The sequence below is a fragment of the Momordica charantia genome (assembly GCF_013281855.1).
Source record: "Momordica charantia cultivar OHB3-1 chromosome 6 unlocalized genomic scaffold, Mcharantia_2.0 BLBB01000006.1, whole genome shotgun sequence".
NCBI classification, from domain to species: Eukaryota; Viridiplantae; Streptophyta; class Magnoliopsida; order Cucurbitales; family Cucurbitaceae; genus Momordica; species Momordica charantia.
In genome coordinates, this window is record NW_028275164.1 from 3,427,123 (window position 1) to 3,453,723 (window position 26,601).

The following is a 26,601-nucleotide window of genomic DNA, read 5'->3' on the forward strand; positions in this document are numbered from 1 at the left end:
AATAGTTAAGTTATGCTTGGCATGATAGACTTGATAGTTCAAATAGTCTACTATATACGATAAATTGTAGATTAATGTATAATGGTGTAAAACTTTATTTTTTCTTATAACACCCACATATTTGATCGTGCCACCTCATTATTTGGTTGTCAGTAGATTTCGTAAGATCTTGAATTATAAGCAGGTGGTTACGTTAATTGGACCATATTTTATTTATCGAATTCATTGTAGTTAATGATGAAATATGTTATAAAATCAAAGTGAGCATTGCTCAATAATAATTAACATATATCTCCAATCAATAAGCTCAATAATAATTGACATATATCTCCAATCAATAAGCTGAGTTCGATCCCCCACCTCCACATTTTGTACTAAAAAAATATGTTATAAAATAAATATTCGGTGTCTTTTTTAATTTTTATTTTTTTATTGTTACTGTTGGTTTTTTAGAGCCCAGCCATAAGTGTGTGGATTCTTAAAACCGGGGTAGGGGATTATTATAACAACATAATGTTTATTTTTTTTATTTAAAACAATAGATATGGTAGATTCGAACTTATGATATGTTCAAATTATTTTATCAGTTCGTCATCGAGTGAGGTAGAGAGTTGAACATACATAAAGCTTAACGAATCAAGCTATACTTCAGATTGATGAATTATACTCAGTTATATAGTTTATTCTTATTTTCTAAAAATATAAAGAGAATGTTCCTATTGAACATGTTTATTTGCAAGATGTTGTTAGATAGGTTTCAAATAACGATTGAAGCTACGATTCTTATTATTTTTACATAGTCTAACATAGCTTAAGGTCAAACGATATCCACTTATTCATTGAGATCATAGACTAAAAAAAATATTTTTCTTACGTTAAGAAGACGAGAAAAAAACTAATTTACTATTGGAAAACGGTACATTTCTTCTCATTTCGTTATTATCATTGAAGATTGAACAATCAACAAGGAACAATAGGATGAGTTGGGACAAGTCTCTCGGTTGGAAAATCAAGAATGAATAATCCCTACCATTTTTGAACAGAATCTTCCACAGTTTCCGAAAAAAGGTGATTACTTTTGTGCTGGAACTGTACTGGCAAGCGTTTAACATAACATAAGAAAATTGAATTAACATGCCGAATTAGACTAATAGGATTTCAAAACCGATTCAAAGAAATGGGGAATTAGAGAGAGAGAGAGAAATCTATGGTACAGGAGAGGGAAAGAGAGAATTGCTTCCTATCATGAAGCCCCACCAAAGGCTTTTTGGCTGTGGTTGAATAATGGACGGTGACCGACCTTTCTCTCTCTTTCTTTGCAGCCATTCCTCACAGAGCGGAAGTCAGCCTACGCCTACCCATTCGTCAATTGCCACCCCCTGACCAACCGATTTCACCCCTTTTCATCCTTTAATTTCTTTCTTTATTCTGTCTTCCATTTCAAATGCACGACGAATAGAATAATCTGCGAAGAAACAAGGAGTTTCACTGTAAAGAGTAAACGCCACCCATTTTTCAATTGCATTTACAGGTACCCATCTGTGTATTTGTTGTGTATTCGTTTCGTTCGGCGATTTTCTGTGCCTTTTTTCCCTTACCCACTGTTCATTTCATCCATTTTCACCCTTTACTGTTGTAATTTTGGGATGAGATTAAGGAATCTTCCGTTTTTCTCATTGATTAGAAAACAGAAAATCTCCTCAAAATTCCCCAAAGTAATGTAGCTTTGCCGGTAAAAGGGCTAATCGCTGTTAGTTTATATTGTGGGGTGGCTTATTTTTTTTTTCTTTGTTGCAGTTAGTGATAAGCACGCCTGTCCTTAATCATTCCCTCCATATTCTCTCTCTGAATTTGTTATTCCTATTATTTCTCCTTCTTCTTCTTCAGCCCCGCTTTCCTATTTTTCTCCTCACCTTCTTCCTCTCTCGACCGTTCTCTCTTCTGTGTTGTGAAGATTATACAAATTCTATAAGCTTCTACAAGCTAAGATTGGATCTGGGTGCCTGTATTTTTTCCTCTTATTCATATCCTTGGCGTTCTGTTCGACCAGGTACTTCAATATTTGGCTTTTTTCCTCTCTTATTTATCTTCCTCTTCTCCATATTATGCATTAACTTTGTTTATTCATCGTTTTTCTTCCAATATATTCGTCATTGGATTTTCTTAACCAACCTTTCATTATTCTGAATCCAACAAGATATTCCCATTCACTTGCTCTGTTCCTCGTACCATTGCGTTCGTGGAATATGCTAGTCATATAAACAGTAAAATATGAGATTGAGGTAACGGAATTATCCAGTTGCTGGCTGCATAACTGACCGGATATTCATATTCAAAAGAGCACGTTCAGCTTCCATGGTTCTGAATTTTGAAATTCGGGCACTGGGAAGATTTCTCCATGTGCTATTGAAAATTGAATATGCACGCTCCCCTTTATTTGTTTGGATATTACAAATTTGTTTTCAACCTTTTGACTGTTTGATTCTTATGGTCACGTCTTTGTTGATTTCATGTATTTATATTATATATCCATTCCGATGTCTTTTGTGCTTCGCAAGCTTTAAGTTTTGTGAGGTTGAGCTTGAGATACCTGGTTCTTTGGATTGTAAATTAGTTTGGCTACTTCTTCTAACTACAGTATTGATAGGGCATTATAGTCAAAAGTCAAAAGCGTCATTGCCATGTTTGGTCTAGGGAATTTTCCCCAAAACAATTAAAGGTTTTTCGTTTAAAAAAATGAATATTTCATTTATTATTTTGGTAAATAATGAAGAGACTTAATATGCTGAGGAGGTAAAACTTTTTTCAGACTTTGTTTATTCTTTCAACGGTTTCCCTCGTATCAATGAAATGGTTGATTGTAATGTCTTGTTATGAGCATCAAATCATTTAAACCGAACCATACTATTGAAAAGGTATTGTGCTCGAGAATATATATGCTTACATTCAGAAGTAGGAGAAATATTGGTTACACGAGAAATTGTGAGAAAGGACAGGGAAAACTGAAAAGATTTTAATTTTTGCCTATACTGCAAAAGTTTAACTCATTAGGATAGATAGGTTGCAAGAATATATAGAGGAAGAGCAAATCCTTTGGGAGCCAAGTGAGATGCTGACTTGCCAGCACTAGAGTGGAGAAATCTTTGTGAAAGCATGAGGTGTAAAGGTTTAGTTGGAAGGAAATTAGACGAGCTTTCTTATTTGAGACGACATTTACTACAATTTGGAAAGATACTAGAGGTAGGAAATAGGAATGAAGAGGGAGTATATACCGGGATAGAGCAATAGAGTGGAGGAGAGATATTAGGGATGCAGCACAGTAGCTAATTTCAAATTATAGATTTGGTTACTGATTACACCAATTGGAAATATAATTTTGTCTCTCTATAGTGAGACAAGTAGATTCTCGTGTTGGAATTTGGTCGAATCTTGATCACCATTTTGGGGATGGTTTTCTCTGTATCTTCAATCTCAGTCAATAGTTGTAGAAAATTGAATGTTAAAATTGGTCTAGCGTTGCTTGTCTCATGAGTAAGTCCTTGCGACCTCAAAATGTATCTTGCATTTTGCTTCTTTTTTTTAAAATTCAGATACTTTTCATCATTGTTGAATTGATTGTACTTTTTAATGCCAATTTTATGACTCGCCGAGAAAACTATACCTCAAAAGTTCTGGAATTAATGTCACTTGTGATAAGATTTCTATTTTTGGTTCCTAACTTGTCTCACACCGACTTTATGTGTCCAAAAGTGGTAGGTAACAACAGAGGTGAGAGTCTAACATGGCTGTCTCTATGAGAGATTTGGATCAAGCTTTTCAGGGTGCTGGCCAGAAAGCGTATCCTTATGTAATGTGACTTCAGCAAGTTTATTATGGTTTATAGTCTCTATTTTCTAATTAACCAAGTTTATAAGGTAAAGGTTTTCCTATGATAATTGATAACATTGTCTACATACCAAGTTTACAAGGTTAAAAGAATTAACAAAGATTTCCCAACAATGATCAATAAAATCTATTTCTTGAACTGCTTTATTAGAAAATTTATTACCATTGGATTTGGAAAAATCTATTTTATTTTCCTTGACAATACATAGTGGCCTTGAAGTATGGCGCATCGAAAATTTCCGCCCTGTTCTTGTACCAAAATCATCTCACGGCAAATTTTTCACAGGCGATTCCTATGTAGTCCTGAAGGTAAGTGGCTTTGGTTTGGTCTTTAAAATGTTCTTTTTAATTTCATCTTCCTGGTGCTTTGACAAGATTTGTCTTGATACTGAACGTTTTATTTTAATAGGTATTCTTAATCTAACATATTGTAGAAGATAATTTTATGCTAAATATGGCAGTACCCAATCTTTCTGTATCTGATGCAGTAGATGTGCTTCCTTTATGAAAATGTCAAAATGTTAACTTCTCATATCTTTATTTGGTCTTTAGTTTTTCAATTAGTTGTCACATGATCTTTCTGAGAGTGCATCTAATTTGATAAAGATAATATGCTAAAAGGATGAAGGGAAGAGAATATATATTATCCCTCTGTGTTCTATCTTATGAGGAATTGCAATCATTTTGATGAAGCAACTGCAACCTGCTATGACCGCAGCACTAAAAGAAGAGATAACAAACCATTCTAGGTATCTTTAGCGATTTATGTGTATTATTTATTCTTTGCAGACCTCATCCTTAAAAAGTGGTGCTTTACGGCATGATATTCATTATTGGCTTGGTAAGGATACCACTCAGGTAAGCTTCGATCATTCTTCTTCCTATTTTAATTTTTTTTTATAAGAAAATCAGAAAATGTCACAATTTAAAGACCTAATCATTCAGTTCTTGTCTGGTAGTTATGTTTTGGTTTTCAAATTTAAATTTTAAGACCTGTCAATTTAGGATGAAGCCGGTGTTGCAGCCATCAAAACCGTAGAATTGGATGCAGCTCTTGGAGGACGTGCTGTTCAGTACCGGGAAGTGCAAGGTCACGAGACAGAAAAGTTCTTATCATATTTCAAACCATGCATAATACCGCAAGAAGGTGGTGCTTCATCTGGGTTTAAACATGTAGAGGCTGATGAACACCAGATTCGGTTGTATGTTTGCAAAGGAAAACGTGTTGTTCATGTTAAAGAGGCAAGTCTAACATCAGATATGCAAGCTGATTGGGCATTAGCTTCACCTTTTCTTTTTTGTTTTTTTGGTTTGTTAAGTTGTTTACTCTGGTGGCAGGTTGCTTTTGCTCGATCTTCACTCAACCATGATGATATTTTCATTCTTGATACCAAGTCTAAAATATTCCAATTTAATGGTTCCAACTCATCCATTCAAGAGAGGGCCAAAGCATTGGAAGTAGTTCAATACATCAAAGATACCTATCATGATGGAAAATGTGAGATAGCCACCATTGGTAAGTAAATGGAAGTCTAGTAGTCCTACTTCTTTTTTTTTTTCCTTCCATAAATAAAAAATTTTAAATAAGAAGTTTAATTTCCTGTGTTTGAAAGCTAATAGTTTCTATAGTTTTATACCACTAATAGTCCAGTCATGTCTTTTGTCATACAGAGGATGGCAAATTGATGGCAGATGTTGAAACTGGGGAATTTTGGGGTTTATTTGGTGGTTTCGCTCCACTTCCAAGGAAAGTTGCCAGTGATGGTGATAAGACGGTTGATTCACATCCAACTAAACTACTGTGGTAATATGTTGCCCATTTGGGTTTTTGAATTCTCATGAGAGATCATGACTTTATCTTGTCACTAGTTTCTTGCTAAATTTTCATTTATCCCTTGAAAGTAATAAATAAATTTTGGTGAAATGTAATTATATCTGCTTCCAAGTTTCATAATTCTTGCTTATCTTAGTGTTTTAATTTGTAGAACTAATCAACTAATTAGCGATCTAGTTCTGATAGTAGTATGTATGTCTTTGAAGTGTTGTGAAGGGTAATACAGAACCTGTTGAAGCTGATTCTTTAACTAGAGAGCTGTTAGAGACAAATAAATGTTACATTATTGATTGCGGGACAGAAGTTTTTATATGGATGGGAAGAGCTACCTCTCTTGATGAAAGGAAAAGTGCAAGCAGAGCTGCAGAAGTAATTCCCTAGACCTCCCTAGTTGATTGGTGTAAGTTCATTCGAAGACAGAGATTTTAATACATCTCCTTGTTGTTAATAGGAGTTAGTTAGTGGTCCTGATCGTCCACAATCGCATATAATGCGTGTGATTGAAGGCTTTGAACCAATAATATTCCGAGCAAAGTTTGATTCATGGCCTGAAACAGCTGCTGTAGCTGTGTCAGAGGATGGTAGAGGCAAGGTTGCAGGTTAGTTATTGAAGAAATTCTCTGATTCATAGTTCTTTTAGCATATCTTGTGGTTTTCCTTTTGGGTTCATTTCACCCCTGTTTTTTTCATTGTAATGTTGACACTTCTCTTTCTATTGTGACGTTCTAATGTTTTTTTCTGTTGTTATCTTTTAGCACTTTTAAAACGCCAAGGAGTTAATGTGAAGGGTCTTTTGAAAGCTGAACCTGTAAAAGAGGAACCTCAACCTTACATTGATTGTACAGGAAATCTACAGGTGAAGTTTCTAAAACTATCTACAATTGGCTCTTCTTTTTTAAGACAAGTTTCTGCAGTTGCCTACTTTCAGACTTTTCTCTGGGGAATCTAATTCTAGAAAATATTTGACATTTTTTTCTCTTCTCCATAAGGTTCAATGAACCAATATGCAATGATGCCACAATAAATAAGTATATGGCATAAGAAGAACAGATAATGGGATGTATGAAAGAAGTGAATATTTGCTTTTCAATCAGTTTGAATGTACAAAGGCACACATGATGACTGGATGGCTTGGGAAGGTCATTGGAAACTAACCAGAAATTTTTGATTAATGGGAAGGGGATATGACTTTAAAAGTTTATCCATTTTTGCCAGCTTAGCTTAGCGTTAATTGATATTTGTCTCTGACCAAGGGGTCATGAGTTTGAATCCCCCACCCCTACTCGTTAGCACTTAAAAAAAAGGTTCATCCGTTTTCGTTATGCATTACGATGTGCTTCAACATGAAATAAGTAGAAATTTCTATATTTTTATTTAATGAGAAACAATGTCATTGATATCATGAAATTGCAGAAGGGAGAACCCAATCCAAAGGAGTTACAAAAAACTTCTCCAATCCGATATGAGAGAAGAAAAACTCATAACTCATAACTCCAATTGGATATAGTTTTATTTAATGGAAAATTGGAGAACATTTACACCAAGTATAACCAAGAGAACTATAGTGTCATAAAAAGGATCAGAAAGCTTTTTTTCTTTGAAAATCCTTCGATTTTGTTCTTGCCACGTAAGTCATAACTCCATAAGAAGGCTCTTCTATAGTCTATTCATAATAATCTGCATAAATGATTTACCAATGATGACAACTTCCTAATTTTACAGGTTTGGCGTGTCAGTGGTCAGGAAAAGCTTTTACTTCCCGTCTCTGATCAGTCAAAATTTTACACTGGAGATTGCTATATCTTCCAATATTCATACCCGGGAGAAGACAGGGAGGAGTTCCTTATCGGAACTTGGTTTGGGAAACAGAGTGTTGAGGTACTCAACTTTTTCCATCCCCAATTCCTTATTTACAATCACCTCCTCAATACCCTTGTGTGAACTAATAAAAACGGACCAGATAAAACTAGGAATAGTAATGTTACGTTTAATTTACGCGTTTGAATCCTCAAAATATTTGAATATTATCATTGGAAAGCTGTTAAAGGTAACATTTTCCATAGGAAATTTTGTAATCTACATTATTTTTTGTGGCATGTCTGGGTTTTATTTATAAGTGCATTTCCTTTTCAAATAGGAAGAAAGAACATCTGCTTTATCAATGGCAAGGAAGATGGTGGAATCACTGAAGTTCCTGCCAGTCCAGGTAGCTTCCACGATTTATATTTTCTGCTTAATAAAAAACATATTTACTCTAAATCCTTTGATGTCTCTTATTGAGGTATCATCTTTGTTCTGCATTTCTAGGCTCGTATTTATGAAGGATATGAACCAATCCAGTTCTATTCAATCTTTCAAAGCTTTATCGTTTATAAGGTATGTGTAGGTAACTGAATGTAAATGCCTATAATTATACTATATTACATGCTTGCTTCTTGAGATGCTACAAAAGATTTGTATGTTGAATTATTCCCTGAAGTTAATAGATACAAATTTTGCAGGGTGGGTTGAGTGATGGATACAAAAACTACATTACAGAGAATGAAATTCCAGATGTGACAAATGTAGAAGACGGCGTCGCATTGTTTCGAATCCAGGGCTCTGGCCCTGATAATATGCAAGCAATTCAAGTCGAAGCAGTACTTTGCTCTTGTCTCATGGTCTTGCAATTTCACCCATGCATATTTCAAGATAATTTACGTGTTGCTATTTTTTCTTCTTTTGTTCCATCAGGTCGGATCCTCTTTGAATTCCTCTTATTGTTACATTTTACATAGTGGCTCTACTGTTTTTACTTGGTGTGGAAGTCTTACCACCTCAGATGACCAGGAACTTCTTGAAAGATTTCTGGATGTGATAAAGGTGATAGTTATATGTCCTTATGAACACAACATTATAGATGGTTGAGTTCCTATGATAAGAATCATTGAATTACTTGTTACTTGTCAGTGATGTGCCCATTATGAATCCAGCTGCCATTAGAATATGTAAATCATATGTTGTTAATTAAGGGATTTTGTGGAGATGGTCTCCCTATGTAAAATGAAAATGCTTCTGGATAAAAAGTTGATGATCAATTCAATTGAACATAGAATTTTTGTCAACCATTCATTACTTTGAAAGTTTGTTATCTTTTCCACTCTTGTTTCATAGTACATCTGAAGGCCATCTCTGGAAATTTCTTCTCATATGATTCCCAATTTTCTGCAGCCAAACTGTCAATCCAGGCCGCACAAGGAAGGTGCAGAATCTGAACACTTTTGGGGTTTGTTAGGAGGAAAAGTGGAATACCCCAGCCAGAAAATTTCACGGAATAATGAGAGCGATCCACACCTGTTTTCTTGCACTTTTGCTAAAGGTGTGGATAATTGTATTTCGATTTTAAGATGTACTAGTCTTTTGTTAGTATCATCTTTCATTTACAAGTCTAACTTTGTTCTTGGCATTGATTTCGCTGCGGAAATGGTGGCGTCTTGCAGAAGATTTGAAGGTATTCCCTTCTTATTTAGTTCTTGCAATCTTCTCTGAGAAACATGTATCATTAAAATCTGTTTTGAAACTTAAACTGGTGTTCTTATTTCCCTATTTGAAAAAGAAGCAATGCATCAAAGTTCCTGTGTTCTGTGCTGTAAACAAGTCTTATTACATATAGTCAATGGTCAATGCCTTTTTCCAAAATCTTCTCTAAAATTTATGTTATCGCAGGTTGCTGAGATATACAACTTTGGCCAAGATGATCTGATGACAGAAGATATCGACATTCTTAGTTGTCACTCCGAGATCTTTGTTTGGGTTGGTCAACAGGTTGACCCCAAGACTAAAGTACATGCTTTAAATATTGGCGAGGTACGTTTCTAGTTGTAAATTATGAGAACTATTTTTCGCACTCGACATCTTTTTTCGACCAATTGTCAGGCTATTGAATCCTCATTAAAATTTTCGAGTCAATCATTAACTCTTATGTGCTACAATGTCTTCTACTGGTGGTTTTCTGGTCACATCTTATTTTGGTTTTTTTCCAAACTGTCGACAGAAATTTCTTGAGATTGATTTTCTTCTCGAAAAGTTATCACGTGAAGCTCCAATATATATTGTCATGGAAGGAAACGAGCCTCCCTTTTTCACCCGTTTCTTTTCGTGGGACTCTGCAAAATCTGCAGTAAGGATTTTATGCTAATTAAGTACTGATTAATTACTAAACTCTGCGAATATTCTGATTGTTTATTTTATTTGGTTTTCCTTTCTCTGTTTCTTTTAATAATTTGAATACAGATGCACGGAAATTCATTCCAGAGAAAGCTTGCATTAGTCAGAAATGGCGGTACTCCTACTGTAGATGTGAGTCATTTTTGGTTGTCCCATTTTTTTTTACTATTACTTTTCAGATCTAACTACTGCTCTCAACAAGATTTTTAGAATAAGTGAAATGAATAGAACAACCTTTATCGAACTGGCTTAAGCTTTTGGGATTAGTTATAAATGACACGACACAGTATTAGAATAAGAGGTCCTTAAATGAACTCTCTCTACCTAGTTTCTCATCTTAAAAGGATATTTGAGAAGGCATATCAACTACTATTAGTTTGAAATTGTTACTATGTGTAGTTAGCCATTCTTTTTTTTTTTTTTTTTTCCTTCCTTTTCTAATGGCCACATAACTTGTAATCAGAAACCGAAGCGGAGAACTCCGGTAATGTATGGAGGGAGGTCCAGTAGTGTGCCGGAAAAATCACAGCGCTCGAGGAGTGTGTCGTTCAGTCCTGATCGAGTTCGCGTGAGAGGAAGATCGCCAGCGTTCAATGCATTAGCTGCAAACTTTGAGAACCCGAATGCTAGAAATCTATCTACCCCTCCACCGATGGTTAGAAGGTTATACCCGAAATCTGTTACTCCTGATTCATCAAGGCTGGCTTCTAAAAATGCTGCCATAGCAGCTCTTAGTGCGAGTTTTGAACAGCCACCACCCGCCCGAGAAGCTATTATACCTCGCTCTTTAAGGGGTAATCTAAGTTTCACCACGATTTGTCTACAACCATTATGATCTTCTAATTTAATCGAATCGATTTTCTTGTGTTTCTCAAGGGAGCCTAGATGCCTCCAAGCCAAAACCGGAGTCGGACAACAAGGAGAACTCGATGAGCAACAGATTAGAATCTCTCACCATAGAAGAAGATGTGAAAGAGGGTGAAGCTGAAGATGAGGAAGGCCTAACAATACATCCATACGAATCCCTTACAACATTATCAAGCAATCCAGCTCCAGACATCGACATAACAAAGCGAGAGGTAATTGATCAATCAATCACCAGTTAAACCATTTGATGAAAACTAGCAACACCTTTAACCAATGTCGTGTTGAGTTCTGACGTGCGGAATTTGAAACGTTTACAGGCATACCTGTCATCGTCGGAGTTCAGGGAGAAGTTCGGAATGGCAAAAGATGCTTTCCATAAGCTACCAAAATGGAAGCAGAACAAACTCAAAATGGCCCTGCATTTGTTCTAGATCTCCAGTCCTTGCTAACAATGCCTTTGATTGCTCGTCTTCGAGTTTTGGTTGCCGGTAGCGATGTCGTAACGGTTCGTTTTCTTCAGCGTTCTTCTATAAGTCGTTATACTAATATTGATTGATGGGGGTAAAAATTCGATGTTCCGCAGCTGTGCAACTCAGAGTTCATAATGGATAGCGTCAGTGCATTTTAAGCTGTTTCTGCTCCCAAACAAACTCAGAGCTGTTCGTAGTTGGGGTTTGAATGTGTAGCTTTTTTAGCAGTTGAGTTAGTTGTGTGCTATATTCTTTCAAAATTGGTTTGATGTGAGCAGTTTTGGTTCGTTTTTTTTTTTTTGTGGTTATCTAATTCTTTTTAATTGGTTTTTTTCCTTTTTGTTAAAGAAAAAAAGAGATAGGGTTTAATTAGCAGGCTTGCAAAAGCAGTATACTTTTAGTTTTATTGGTTAATGATTGAGGATGGAACTATGTACAGCATTGTAAAAACCAGCCCTCTCATTTTTGTTTATTTTTTAAATAAAAAAGTGTGATTTTTTTATTTTATTTATTGGTTTATTATTATTTTGTTGATTGTACTTTGCTGTCAATTTGTATGGGTTATATATATATATATATATATATAAAAGTTAGATGCCTTTATTTACTGAGTTATGCTTAACTAAAAATATAAATTTTATTAATACTTAAAACACTTATTTTAATTCAAACATATAAAAATTATTCCTTGAAACGTTTAGTTTTTTCAAAAAACAAATTGATGACAATATTAAGTTTATATATAAATCTCTAACGGTACAAAATTTAAAATGGTGTCAAGCACATTTTCAACCTGCGAGTTTTTAATTATAAAAAGAATACAATTAATAGTGTAACAAATATGCATTGTATAAAAGATTGTGGAAACTGTAAATTTTTTTTAATATTATTATTATTATTTTTTTATACAACATGTGAGGGTAGGGATTCGAACTCATGGCCACTTAGTCAGAAGAAATAGGTGCGAACTAGGCTCGGTTTGAAATTTTTTTATTTTTAATATTAATAATTAATTTTTAAAATATCATAACCTACGAACTTATTTTAAAAACAATGGTTCTAAAATTCGTAGTCCTTATCTTCCATAGACATATATGCCGCCACAATATATATTTTTTTTAATTTAACGGTATATAAATAACAAAATGTTTTTTTTTTTTTTTTTATAAATCCTCCATGCCTCATATGAACTAGTCCTCCAATATATATTTTTTTTAAACAACAAACTTTAATTTACACTTGATCTAACTAAAAAAATATAACCAAATTTTAAAACATACCAATTTAAAAAGAATCGATGGGAGCGAGAGACGAATTGAAGACTGAAGAGGGAGAAGAAGGAGCGAAAGAAGGCGTATGGTAATATACATTTAAATGTGTAATTAGTTAAATTATTATTATTTTTTTTTGAAAATGGTAATAATATACTAGTATTATTTTTAAAATAAGTCTGGAAGTTAATTATAATAGTCCAAAAACTAATTTTGAAAATTATAATGTTAAAAAATTCCCTAGAAAGCGTAGCCAGTAGCCTTAGTGGCTTTTTTTTCTTTTTTTTTTCTTCACAATTTCTAATTAGAAAAAAATACTACCACTAAATAAGACCATTATTATCCTAAAAAAAGAACTCAGGTTTAAATTCCCATCCATCTTTTATGAACTAATTTAAAAAAAATATATTTATGAACGACTAAAAAGAAAAAAAACATAATATAAACCAATTATTTTACCCTAAGCTAGAAATAACAAGATAAAAGTTTCGAGGAGTCGAAAGATCAATTATGATCCCTACATTTGTTTTTGTGGTACTAAAAAAAAAAAATATTTATTAAGTGTAAACTGTAAAGTTGTTAAAAATGAATTCTCACTAAGACTAAATCTGAATTTTTAAGTTAAAAAATGAAGAGAGAAATGGTTATTAAACTAACAAGATGATCGTAATGATGAACGATATGAGTTCAGTTAACGTGGATAAGTTGATCAGTTGGAGCGGCCACTAATCCGTTGCGCGCAGAGGTTATAGCTCTTGAACCGGGCAAAACCCTATATATAGTCAAGAACAAGATCCGCGAGAAAACAGATTGCTTACACAAACACATTTGGATTATTCACAACAGAAAATCAAAATCCAAAGCAAATCAAATCAAAGGTACTGGAGAGATCGATTGGACGAAACTGTGTACAAGAAGTGCTGAAGAAATTGCAAAATCAAGAAGCGGTTTAGGAAATAGATAGATGAGGCCTGATAAAGCTGCCGCTGCATTGTCTTCGGCGTCGTCGTCTTCTTCTCCGGCGAGTTCTTCCTCTAAAGCCGCTGGCGCTGCGGCGCCGGTTGTTGCAGCAGCGTCTCCTATAGGCAGCGTCGAATATACGACGGGCAATAATGGCCTCGAGAAGGTGGTTCTCCGCGGCCCCCGTCGCAGTTCCGCTGAGGTACCGTCTCCCACAAGAAACCGAACTAAAATATAATTGATTGAATTTTACGCATCTTCATTTCTCATGCTGCTATCGCCTTGAAGAATATTGAATAGGATCACTCGACTTGACTGTAAACTCCAAATCTTGAATTTCGACCAATAAATATAAAAACGTAGTACGTATATTTGTTTTTCCTTTTTGCATTTCTTGAGTGAAAAGAATATTCTAGGCCATTAATTAATTATGTATGATCATATTATCAATTAGTTTGCAATCCAAATAGCATATTCTTGATATAATAACATATATACAGAATTTTTTTAGTTCGTAATTAATTAAGAACAAGTTTAAAAGAAATAGTATTAGTACATGTGTGTATTTGAGTAAATTTTGATTACCGTTTTGGCTAGGTGTATTTGTACGGAGCTCAGGTGATGTCGTGGAAGAACAAATTGGGAGAGGAGTTGCTTTTTGTGAGCACAAAGGTGATTAATTATTCCCGCAATTAATTTTAAATTATTTATTTATTTTGAAATTGAGAGTTCTTCGCGGTTGGATTTGAAATTATAATTTCGGAACAATAATGCAATTGCAGGCTGTGTTCGCGCCTCCGAAGCCAATGCGCGGGGGAATTCCGATTTGCTTTCCTCAAGTAGGTGTAATTTCCCATTGTTCGTCAAAATGAATCAAAATTGTGTGGTTTAGGGTTTTGGCCGGTGAAGGAGAAAACTCACATCGCTTCAGTTTCTCAACAATGGTATGATCGAGCGGCATGGATTTGTGAGGACCAGATTCTGGAGGATCGATACGGATCCACCTCCGCTCCCCACCGCCGCCCCCTGCAGCTCTTTCATCGACTTGATTACCGACGAACAAGATCGCTGGACTTGGCCTCACAAGTAAGCAGTTACATAAATAAATAAATAAATAAATTAATTCATCGATCTTAATTATTCTTTGTTTTGCGTATCATCAGATATGAATTTCGGCATAGGGTTGCTCTGGGGTACGAAGGGGAACTGCGATTGACGTCGAGAATCAGAAACATAAGACCAGATGGGAAATCGTTTTCGTTTACATTTGCTTATCATCCCTACTTGTTTGTTTCGGACATAAGGTTAATTAGGGTTTGGGGTTTGTTAAAATGCCTTTTGGTTTTATTGCGCTCTCTAGCTAATTTGTTGTGGGCATGCAGTGAAGTGCGCGTGGAAGGAGTGGAGACGCTCAACTATCTTGACCACTTGCGGGACAAAGAGCGTATTACTGAACAAGCCGATGCCATAACTTTTGAATCCGAGGTCACCCAAAAACTTCCATACCATTATTACTTTAATTAATTAAGTTTAGATCTATTTTGTTTTCAAACTCCCTTTTAATTAGGTGGACAAGGTGTATATACTGACCCCGACAAAGATAGCAATTTTGGATCACGAGAGAAAGAAAACCATTGAACTGCGGAAAGATGGGCTTTTGGATGCGAGTAAGCAAGCGCGCACACACTTGAAAGATTTATTTATTTATTTAATGTGTTACGCAGTAGAAACTATATAATATAATAATAAATAATGTCGTATACGTATATAATAGTTGTGTGGAATCCGTGGGACAAAAAGGCAAAGGCTATAGAAGACCTTGGGAACCAAGATTACAAGAGAATGGTGTGTGTGGGAGCCGCTGCCATTGAGAATTTCATCACACTGAAACCTGGAGAAGAGTGGAAAGGAAGAATGGAGCTTAACTTCGTTCCTTCTAGCTACTGTAGCGGCCAACTCGACCCTCAGATAGCTCTCCTTGGCGGCTGACCATTATTAACCCAAAACTAAAACCTTCTTTCCTTTAAATGTTCAATCTAGTGAGTAGGGAATCTGTATTCCATACTTTGTTTTTAGTTTGTCAATAAATGAATTCTCAATATAATTTTGTGTCCTACTCCTTAATTATTTATTGCATGCAATTAAATGATTTTGAAATCATTTCTTTTTTCTTATAATGTTAATTTTACTCGAAACAATATCAAATTAAAATCAAGTTTTTTAGTCCAAAAATTTTCAATTATTATAACCCCATAACAGTAAAATGTTATATATATATATATTTTTTTTTTCATTTATCATAATTAACATCCAAACAAGAAAATTTAATTTTTAATGTCTTTTAAATTCTATAATTAAAGTTGGTTAACTTCTCTCTCATCCACCGACCAACCTCTAACTTATTATTAATTTTAAAACCATTTATTTTACTCATCATAATAGTTGTATTAATTTATTTTAATTTTATTTCTTTGAATCATTTTTTATGGAGTGAAATTCGTAAAATTACTCATTTCAGTTTATAAAACGATATTCGAAAAAAAAGGTTTCAAATAAAAATATAAACTTAAATGAGTAATTTTACTAATGTCAACTCTTGATTTTGAAATAATATAATTGTACAAATGATAAAATAATTCATTCCTCCAATATGAAATCGCTCCAATTTTTTATAAATAAACGACTCGTTCGGAGATTTATTCACCTTTCGAGAGAAAGGTACCATGAACAATCGAGGTTTAGGATTTTCTAGATTTTTACTCTTTTGCAGTAGTTTTAGCCTTTAGGAAAGCACATAAAGACAGAATATATAATTGAATGACAAGTTAGTTTTTTAGATTTTGCAAAACACTTCTTTTTCTCCAAACAGAGATAGAAGTTAGCTTTAGGATTTATTTACGTTCTAAAAAAAAGATTCTTTTTTTTTGTTGCCATGTCAGCCAAGTAAAAAGTATTAAATTAAAACTTTTTTTTCTTTTTCGAACTTAGAAATTTGGAAAGGTAAAAAACTAAGCAAAGAAAGTATTATAAGTGGCTAGCTCAATTGGTTAAGTAATTAATAATTCTTAAAGTTAAAAAAAGATTTGAATCTCCATCTTCCACCCCATATTTTGTTTGAACTAAAAATATATATCAACCATTATCAGGTATGAATAATTTTCATAAGCTTAAAATTTAAAAATAGGAAAAATAAAGAAAAAATAAAAAGATTATGGAGTTAATTAATAAAGTGGTTAGAGTTGAAAATTGAAGGCAATAGGGTGGGAAAGGACAATGACATCCCACAAGACAAAATGGGTTGCGTACGGAGGAGCACGCACGTTTAGTAGTGATCACATTAACTTTAACCACTTTTTTCTTCAGCTGCTTTTGTTTGGTTCGGGATCGAAAAATACTTAAATCATGACGGGCGAGGACCTATCTACTTTCACCGTTCTTCTTTGTCTTTTGAGTTTTTTTTGCCAGATCGGTTGGTCAAGACCTTTGGTTTTTACTTGAACATGATGAAGAAAATAGAATCACTTCTTATAGATTGTTTGAGAATGATTATGATCTAGTTCATAGCCTATTCGAGTCTAATAGAATTCAATTCCCGTTCTCAATCCATGACTAATACGGGTTCGAGGTTTTCTTCGTAACTTTCAGAACTTCTTCGCAGTGACTCCGTTCCATACCTCATTTCGTAGAGAATGAGAAATGGTTTGTCTTTTGCTGGCGTTTGCAAAATGATCTCAGCACCGACAAAACTTCAGTAGTCTCATTTCACATTGGGCAGTAAAGCTGATAACACAGATAAAAGGGGTACAGAGTTTGAAAGCAAACAAATAAGATTGTATAAAAGAAGAACTTTGAACAGCATCAACTCCAACGTTGAAACAATTTGTGTTCTGTTTGTCCCACTTGATTAGCATCTGTAGATGCCACTGCCACTGCCACTGTTTGTTGCTTTCATTGCTTCCAATTGGATGCTTCCCTCTGTCCCTTTTTATTCTAAAAACAAACCAGCTGCCTTGCCTTCACTTGTCCTCATCATCACCTTTTTCCTCTATTCTTCTCTGATGTTAGAACACATAATTCACTTGTTTGACTTCATAATCTTATTATTAGCCTTTTTTTTCCAGATGGGTTCTTGTAATTTTGCTCTGTTTTCCTATGCAAACACTACTTGATCAACTTACAAATGTAGATGAATTGGAGTAAAACAGGACAGCCTATTTACAGCAACATATATGCATGCTCTTGGAACTGGGCATCTCAAACATCCCATTTTATTGGAGTGAAGTGCAAACTAATATTAGAAGAAGAATCTCAATTGGTGAAAATGTGTTAATTAATGTGAAGTGAACCTGTGTTCTGTTTTTGGAATAATGGATGCAAAAGGGTTGTGATCTTCTACTTGAGCTTTAGACTTTGGAAAAGCCAATGTGGCCGTTTTGTTTCCTGATCACATGTTGCACTGGAGCTGCTCATGGGTGTGGTTGGGTCACTGCATTCTTCTCCTCTTTCTGATTTGAATGACAAAGATGAATCCATCTCTCCCTCCTTTTGAGTAAGAGGGGAATGAGAGTTTGATCTCTTCTTGCTGACACCACCACCAATGCTTAGTGTTAGCTCAACATCACCGTCTTCTATGCTCATCTTGCTGCTCTTTCCGACGATCGGCGTGCTCGGCCCGGCTTGGTCTTCGTCGACGGTGCTAACTCCGGTCGACATGTCTTGATCCTCTGCTGCAGCAGGCCTTTCAAGATCAAACCCTCTTGACACTCTCATGTTGTCTCCAGAACAGCTTCCACTCCTCTCTCTACTGCTTGGATCATCTCTCAAGCTTTGAAGATTGAAAATCAGCCCCCCTCCAGCGCTCTGTAATGTCGAATTTTCGCGGTTGTTGAACTGCAAATGATTAGTTCCTGAACTTGCCATTGGACCCCATTGTGAGTTTTGCTTGCTCTCTCTCCTCAGCTCTTCCATCAGCATCTTCTGAACACTGTACAGCCGATGGAGTTCCTTCACCTGCAAAACAGCCACTCCTTAAGAATTGGGTTTGCAATCTATTTGAGAAACTCAATTTGAAGGACGTTTGTTTCTCCTGTTACCTGATTCTTGAAGACATCTTCATGGACCTGCATTGTGTTTCTAATGGAGTCCACTTCTCCTTTGTGCAGCATCTTGTTCACTGATTCTTGAAACTTGTCAAGTCCAGCCATGGCGGCAGGTGTGTGGAGCTTGGGGGGAAGCCTTGTTGAGTCCTGGAAATGGTGCCACTCATTCACTCTTTGAACTGTGAATAATGTGTTGCTGCTGTGGGCAGAGGTGGCTAGAGGATTGAAAGTGGGTTCAAGTCTTGTTCCCATGCCTGAAACCAAATGGGTGTCAAAAATGTTAGCCACACTTTTGACAATAACATTCTTGAAACCCACAAAGAAATTTTGGACAAAAAGTCATATTTGACAATTAAGCACAAGTTTTTCCCCCCTCTCTCTCTCTCTCTCTTTCCACAAGTGGGGTGGGTGTGAATTTGTGTACAGCCACTGAGATGTAGAAGGAGACAGAGTCTAGTTGACCAATTTGTAGTGTCTAATGCAAAATTTAGGCATGCATCAAGGAGTCATGAGTTCAATATTCCAATCTTATGCTCCTTTAGATAGCAAAGAGAAGAGAGAGAGAGGAGATCTACTTATAGTGGAGCCAAAAGTCAAATTATAAGCCAATCTAAACAGAAACAAATTCTTTACATCAGAGACTTTGCTTCTTGATAGTATGATCAATTTGGGTGGTCCCAAAAGCTATGTTCATGTATAGCCTAGGCTGGCTAGTGTAGAAGAAAGTAGATATAAATAATTTTCAGGGAAGTTTTGGTTTCTTGATCTGGGAAAAGGCAAAATCAATCAGTTAAGAGACAATGCAGAAGAAAATTGGCATCTGGTGGCACAAAAACCTGTCCACTTCCTCCTGTTTCTTATTAGCCCTTCATATTGTCCTTCCCATGAGATCAAACATTTTATACCCATTTGGTGAATTTCTCAGAAAGGTTAAGAGAAAGAAAACAGAAAACATTCATAGAGAGAGAGAGAGAGAGAGAGAGAGAGAGAGAGAGAGAGAGAGAGAGAGAGAGAGAGAGAGAGAGAGAGAGATTATTCTGTCTTGGAATTGGAGACTCAAGTACAATCCTAAGCACTGCTATTGGGAAATTGCTTTGAGTTCAGAGTTTGTGCATAAAACCACTGATGTGAAGGAGAAGTTTTGGGCAGCATTTGAAAGTCTCTCAAAGCCCAGAAAGAATCAAACAAAACCATCATCAAAAACTCTGCAGCAAAAGTAAAAAACCCAAGAAAAGAGAAGAAAATATGAAGAAATGATGAGAGTTGAAGTGGGCATGACCTGATACAGAAAGAGCCAGGATGTTGAATGTTTGTTACGAGAGTCATTGAACATCTTCAGCCTTCCTCATGCCAAAACTTTGCTGATCAAAAAACCAAATTCAGTGCCCAATTCCCTCGTGAATATGCCTCAATTAATCAAACTCCTCCTTTGTAAGAATAAAACAAAACCCACTCCTTCGTTTGCCTTACTTTGAGGAAGAAACAATAAAGCAAACACCTCTCAGACTACAAAAATCATAAAAATCCTCTGCTGTTAATAATAATTCAGGCTTGACAGGCTGTGAATGAGGGAGGCAATAATAAAGCTGGTTTGGAATGTGTTCTTATTTGTTTCTTTGTTTATTTTAAAGATGGATAGAGAGAGAGAGAGAGAGAGAAAAAAAAAGAGGTATAAATATTGTATTTGCCTATCAGGCTGTACTTGAATTGTATTGTATTGTATAAGAATGGCTCTGCTTCTGCTGTTGAGGAAGATCAAAGAAAAAGAAAGGGCCCCACAAAAGCATATAATGAAAACAAATATTGGCAGTCCTAAACAATAAACATGAGCCAGTAATTTGTATGCATGCCTGTGAACAAGATATTCCAGACAGCTCTTGGAAGCTTTCAAGATTTATATGCATGAATGGTGGAAAAGTTTATGCCTCAAAACACCCTGTTTTCTTCAAACAAATTCTTATTCTTTTTTTTTTTTTTTTGTGGACACTCAAAAATTCCAATGTTTGCTTGCTCTGATCTCATGATTTGGATTGAGTGACTGCAGAAACATCAGCTGTAATTTGTGAGTTCATTGGAGCTGTGAAATCCTAGCTGCCACTTCACTTCTTCTACATTCTTCTGAGGTTATATTATATTATTATAGACTTTAATTTCCCTTTCCTTCCTACAGTGTAGATTGTACTATATGTTTTCTCATTATGAAAAGTATCTAGACAATTTGAGCTGGGGGAATAGAGAGAGAGGAAAAAACTTTTTGAATATTTCTTAGATTTTTTTTAGTACAAGTGAAGATTCGAACTCATGATTTTTTGGTCAAGTATAGATGTTTGAACTAGTTGAGCTATGTTAAGATTGACTTGAGAGGAAAAATTTAAATTGTGGGTTATGATTACACTTTTGAGATGAGAGCGGGTTGAGGATTCGAACTCACTATCTATTGGTCAGATATAGATGTCTAAACAGTTGTACTATGTCAGATTGGCCTAAGAGAGAGAATTTGAATTGTGGTTTATGATTACACTTTTGAGATGAGAGTGGATGTGAAGATTCGAACTCATGACTTTTCGATCAGATGTAAATACCTAAAATAGTTTAATTATGCTCATACTCATTTAACGGAGAAGATTTAAATTGTGTGGGTTATATGATTACGCTTTTGAGATGAGATAAACATAGTGAGGTTATAATTCAAGAGAAAAATGATTATGATTTATGTGCACTAAGAAATTATGTAAGCATCAATGGGTACCAAAAAAAAAAGAAAAGAACTCAAGGAATTCATAGGTAGAGATTTGAGATTGGAAAAGGGAAACTTCCTCTCACATCGCTTTCCTATAAAAGCTACATAAAATTAAAATATGCATCTCCCCAAATCACATCCACATGCCTCACTCTCTCTTCATTTATTCTTTATTAATATGCATTTTATATGAATTGGGTTTTTTTTTTGCCCTCCATTTTTATATGTTGGCGTGCTTGATTTTGTCCTTAATTGTTTGGTATCGATCACACAATATCTTATGATAATTTAGTCAATAAAGTTGAGTTGGTTTGGAGGGATTACTTCATTGTTTTCGGCCAACTTAAAGCATAACTCAACTGGTTAAGATATCTAATCTCCGATTAGAAAGTCGTGAGTTCGATTCTCCACTCCCATATATTTGTACTAAAAAAGATCCATAACTTTTAGAAAATTCTTTTCATCTTTATCGAGAAGACATTGGTATGTAACTTTTTTTTTTTGATGGGGTTATGTAAGTATGTTAAAATTACTATAGGGTTGCATGTTTAAGGATAGAATGTGATTTAAATTGGAAAATTTTCATGTGGGTGTCACAACATATGCTATAAAAATTATTCATTTCTAGAATATGACAAATATATTTACAACTGTATCGATTGCTAAAAATATTTTGAGATTTTTTTATTTTTGGTACATTTTTTTTTTCCTTCAAGTAGGACCCATTGAGAATATTTATAATAGTTGAATTGGTAAAGTTTTGATGGTATCACACAAAGTACACAAATTAATATATTTCTTGGAAAGCTCCAAGGGCTAGTGGGAATTTAATTATAATGGAAAATTACCATAAATGTGTGATAGATTCTATTTCTTAAAAAGAAAGAAGTGGAGAAAATGACAATGTTAATTAAAGAGAGAAAAAAAATAAAAATTGATGGGATTGGAAATATCTCTAAAACCTTATTCCTAATACAAATTGGATAGTCCCTTTCAACAAGTGTTACAAATAATGTGCTCTCTTTTTTCTAAACAGATTTTATAAGTTGCTATTTTTTATTTTTTATTTATAAGTTGTTGTTATTAAGTATCCCATTCGTCCTATTATCCATATTTTTATTATTGGGAGCAACTAAAAAGTTTGATTCCAAATTCCAGTTGTTTCTTTCCTAATCCAGAGAGAGGGAGAGTTTGAATATCACTTGCCTTCCAAGATTAGGTTGCACTACTATTTATAGCTACGAGGAACCTTTTTGTAGTTGAGCCCTAATTCGGATTTGCGATGCCCAATGATCGACCTGGGCTCCGAATAAGTGTGTTTAACCTCCTGATGTAGATCCGAGCGAAGGAGGTCCACATGGTATTTGGCCCGAAGGCGATTGTTGAGAAGTAGGCGCTTCGACGTCGAGGTGGGGTCGACGCCAAGGCGCCGTGAGGGCGAAGTAGGCGCTGAGGTGGGGTCAGCGTCGAGGCGCCATAACAGCCTCGGCGCTAGGTCGTCCTTTGGGTCGGCCCGTTACATCGTGGGTCGGACTTCCCCGATCGATGATCTCATGCTTCAATTTCTTGTCTCATTGCGGGTCATTTTTGTTCTCTATAACACCGTCCAATGCATATTTGTCCATCTATCAAATGTGTATATATATTATTATATTGTATGTTGTATGGTTTTTTTTTCTATATTTTATTTTGAGTAGTATGCATGTTGTATATAGTTGGTTTTTGTAAGAGATTGCGCTATGATATAATATAATAAGAGTATCTGTCGACCGAAAAAAATAAATAATCATTTTATGATGATCATCGTATGTTACTAATTAGATCAGATAATTTTTTTTCTTTCTTTTTTTTTGGCATAAAAATGATAGCTTATGGCTTTGTTATTTCATTGTTTCTATTAAAATTAAAATAACATTTATGTACTAGAATTAAGATATTCTGAAAAAAGGAAGAAGAAGTTCTAGAATTAAGATGAATCACTTTAAAATTAAAGTATTTTTTAAATATGGACCAAATTTTAAAAATAAAAAAATAGTTTTAAAAACTTAGGTTTTGTTTCTAAATTAGCACAGATTTAAATAAATAAATAAATATATATATATATATATATTTTTTTTTTTTTTTAAGACATGACATTTCGATCGAATACATGTGTCTTAACCAGTTGAGTTAAATTCGAGATGACAGATGTATCCTAAAATTTTTATAGTTTCTATGGGATAAATAGTTAATAAGAATTATATGATATATATAGATGTATTAATTATAATTAATTAAAGTCTCATCTCAAATCATATTTTAATGTCATTGTGACATGCATGGTAGTTGGTTATGCATGGGTTGTCCATGTGAGCTATGCACATGCGGAAAGAGAGTTTTTATTTTATTTTTTCTTTTCTTTCTAAATTATTATAATATGTACAGAGAGAGAGTAGATTCACACACAGTAAGCAATTAATTGTAATTTAATGGCAATTACTTTAGTTAATTATAAGGAAGTGGTTGCTTAAGCACAATTAATGATAGTTACATCATAACATTGACGTTATGCACTATTTTCAACATTATTAATTTATTACATAATTTAGAAGTTTCTCCCTAATATAATTTTATAATCGTTTTCTTCAAAATTCTGTTGTATAGTTACATTAGACAATGATCTAATTTGAGATATACTATTTAAAAAGTTGATGATTTGATTTTTACCTCATAATTATTAAACTACATAAAGTAATTACAATTAAATTTATTTGAGTTTAAATTTTAATTTTATCAAATTAAATATCTAACTTATATAGAAGCAAAGTTATTAACCTTTTATTAGTGATTATATCAAATATGTTTACAAGTATTGGTTAATTTAATTTTATTGGATATTTTTTAGGTTAGATTTACGTGTTTTGATAATGGGGTGGATATTATTAACGTAATTACAAACATCAACTAATTAAGACATTATTTACCTCATTTTACTCCTAAGTTAAAAAAAAATAATAAATCCAGCTATCAAATGATTTCTAAAAATATAAAAAATAATAGATGAACAATATTTAACAAATCAATGGATAACAAAAGGACTACAGAAGAGTGGGAGAAAAAGTTTATAAAAGCACAATTTAATGAACATAAATATGTCTAAAAAAAAATTTTCTTTTTTTTTCAGCTCAAAATGAAGGTCCTAAGAGCGACCGAATAATTTAATCTCGCATGGACGTGACTAAGACATACAACCATATTTTCTCATATGATGATGTAGTTATTTTCACAATCCAAAGAGATTCTTCGATGGCACCAAGAAAATAATGAATCTTTCAAAGTTCAACTATACAATATCATATATATTAAAATGAAATGTGACAGACTTTGGAGAATCTTATTAATAGGGTATTTGCAAATGTACATGGGTGATGCGTTGTCAATGGGTTCATTGCATATTGAATTGTCGATTGGTATAAATTATAGTTAATTAAATTGGTTGGTACCTTCAATATATTGCTTTGGAAACCACCTAATTAATTAATTTTTGATATTCACATTCTTCCAACCATCATGTCCTATGCCATCATTTATTTATATCTATGTACATACATAAATAAATAAATATATATATATATATATATATAGTATGTTTTTAAGTGATGTGAAAGGAAACTTAACCTTATCCCTTTGGATTCCTTAAAAAAAAAAAGAAATAAAAGAGATGTATTATACAATCTTCAACTTGTACCCTATGTATTATTTTTTTTAGTTAAATATATAATTTTGTATCATTTGACTAATTGAGCATAGTTAAGTAAGTTAAAGGCATTTGTGAATGAGGTTCGAATCCACTATCCCACATGTTGTACTAAAAAAAATCGTATTTCATTAATTGCAACGCTAACTAACTTTTTTTAGTAGAACAAGTATGAGAATACGAATTAAACCTCTAACTTCTAAAAAATGAATAAGATGTCTTAACTGCTGAACTATACTCATGTACCGTAAATATAAGGCGTAGGAGATTGAGTCTTCAAAAGGTTATCGTACCTTATTCATTAAACTATTCTCGTATCGACGACTATTTTTTTTATTATATTCACAAATATCTTTTAAGTTGTTATATATTTTTAATAATATGATGTATATGCTACATGTATAGTCACACAAAAGAGGAAAAGAAAAACAATAAATAAGTGAAATTAAAGTTTAGGTGGCAATGAATGGATGGGAAAGTAGAGTGGGACGGTTGGGGGAACTAACTTAGAGGTGCCACTTGTTAGAATGGGGGTGGAGGAAACACAAATGTATTAAAAATAAACCCACCATTTTGCCCTTTTTTATTTATTTTTTTATATTTTTATTTACTTTTGTTCCACTTGAAGTCATATCCTTAGTTATGTCACATTCCATTCCACTACCACTCTATATCTATCACCCACACAAAAAGAAAAACCTAAATAAAGAAATTACTACCATTTCTATACCCCAATCAATTTCTAAACTTTATGGTCCCTTAATATAGATATAGGAATTTTAGAAAATGATTTTAGCCAAAAGATTTAATGATAATTGATTTTGTGGGAGTGGTTTTTATATAATATTTTAACGTCTGGTTACACACTTCTTTTCAAGTAATTTTTAAGGGTTAATATTTAAAGTTTTTAAAGAGAATTTTGAGAGAGAGATAAAAAATTTAGGTTCAGAAATAATCTTAGAAACGATATGAGAATTAAAAATTAAAGTAAAATATTAGACAGTTGTGAAAATTAAAATAATAACCATTTCAAAAACTAATTTTATGTTAATATTTTTGGTAAAAAAATCACTAGTTGACGGAGAATCCCTTAAAGTGATTTTGGAAAATAGCTATGTCAAAATCACTCCTAAATATACCTTTAACTTTTAAGTTACAGGGGATTAAAATACGAAAAAAAAATGTTAATGTAAATATAACTCAACTATATATATAATTGGAGAAAGCAGGGGCGGAAGGGAAAAAAAAAACCTAAAATTGGAGAGAGAGATGGGGAGCGAAAAGAGGGACAAGTGAAGGGACATAGATGAGAGAATGTGTTTGAGAAAATCTTATGAAAGAAAAGGCAAAAGTGGTGGGGGAAAGAAGAAGAGAAAAAAGAAGACAAAGAATAATGACCAAAAAAATAATTTCATTTTTTTATTTTTTATTTTATTTAAAAGAAAAAGAGGGAAGAAAAAGCATTAAGTGGTGGTGGGCAGTGGGTTGGATTAGAGAGGAGCACGCTTTGTAGGCTAAGTAAGGCACATCCCC

The 26,601-nt window shown here is 33.9% G+C and overlaps 3 protein-coding genes across 5 annotated transcripts; 2 read left to right on the forward strand and 1 right to left on the reverse strand.

Annotated features, from left to right (window-relative positions):
* Positions 1-1,197: 1,197 nt before the first annotated feature.
* On the forward strand, positions 1,198-11,769 carry LOC111007125 (villin-4). 3 transcript variants are annotated; one of them, XM_022279338.2, is made up of 24 exons: positions 1,198-1,531; positions 1,798-2,050; positions 3,751-3,837; positions 4,095-4,194; positions 4,675-4,743; positions 4,891-5,127; positions 5,224-5,401; positions 5,557-5,689; positions 5,926-6,088; positions 6,171-6,318; positions 6,475-6,575; positions 7,442-7,597; positions 7,857-7,925; positions 8,027-8,095; positions 8,221-8,358; positions 8,453-8,581; positions 8,930-9,077; positions 9,199-9,209; positions 9,425-9,565; positions 9,753-9,878; positions 9,992-10,057; positions 10,389-10,719; positions 10,802-11,004; positions 11,110-11,769. In XM_022279338.2, the coding sequence occupies exons 3-24, from the start codon at positions 3,782-3,784 to the stop codon at positions 11,221-11,223; spliced, it is 2,886 nt and encodes a 961-aa protein (XP_022135030.1). In that variant the 5' UTR covers positions 1,198-1,531; positions 1,798-2,050; positions 3,751-3,781; the 3' UTR covers positions 11,224-11,769. The 3 variants fall into 3 exon arrangements, 2 of the variants coding, with proteins under 2 accessions (XP_022135030.1, XP_022135031.1); XR_002600966.2 differs by lacking the exon at positions 1,198-1,531 and having other exon boundaries at positions 1,607-2,050; positions 11,110-11,297; positions 11,376-11,769; XM_022279339.2 differs by lacking the exon at positions 1,798-2,050.
* Positions 11,770-13,438: 1,669 nt separating this feature from the next.
* LOC111006978 (putative glucose-6-phosphate 1-epimerase) lies at positions 13,439-15,569 on the forward strand. Its single transcript, XM_022279101.2, has 8 exons — positions 13,439-13,695; positions 14,091-14,165; positions 14,276-14,332; positions 14,425-14,579; positions 14,657-14,797; positions 14,876-14,978; positions 15,061-15,160; positions 15,268-15,569. Exons 1-8 carry the CDS (start codon positions 13,498-13,500, stop codon positions 15,480-15,482), a joined length of 1,044 nt encoding a protein of 347 aa, XP_022134793.1. The 5' UTR covers positions 13,439-13,497; the 3' UTR covers positions 15,483-15,569.
* Positions 15,570-17,224: 1,655 nt separating this feature from the next.
* LOC111006800 (ras guanine nucleotide exchange factor Q-like protein) lies at positions 17,225-20,308 on the reverse strand. The gene is made up of 3 exons (XM_022278872.2): positions 19,872-20,308; positions 18,587-18,846; positions 17,225-18,503 (listed from the first exon to the last, which is right to left on the reverse strand). Exons 2-3 carry the CDS (start codon positions 18,842-18,844, stop codon positions 17,886-17,888), a joined length of 876 nt encoding a protein of 291 aa, XP_022134564.1. The 5' UTR covers positions 18,845-18,846; positions 19,872-20,308; the 3' UTR covers positions 17,225-17,885.
* Positions 20,309-26,601: the final 6,293 nt, after the last annotated feature.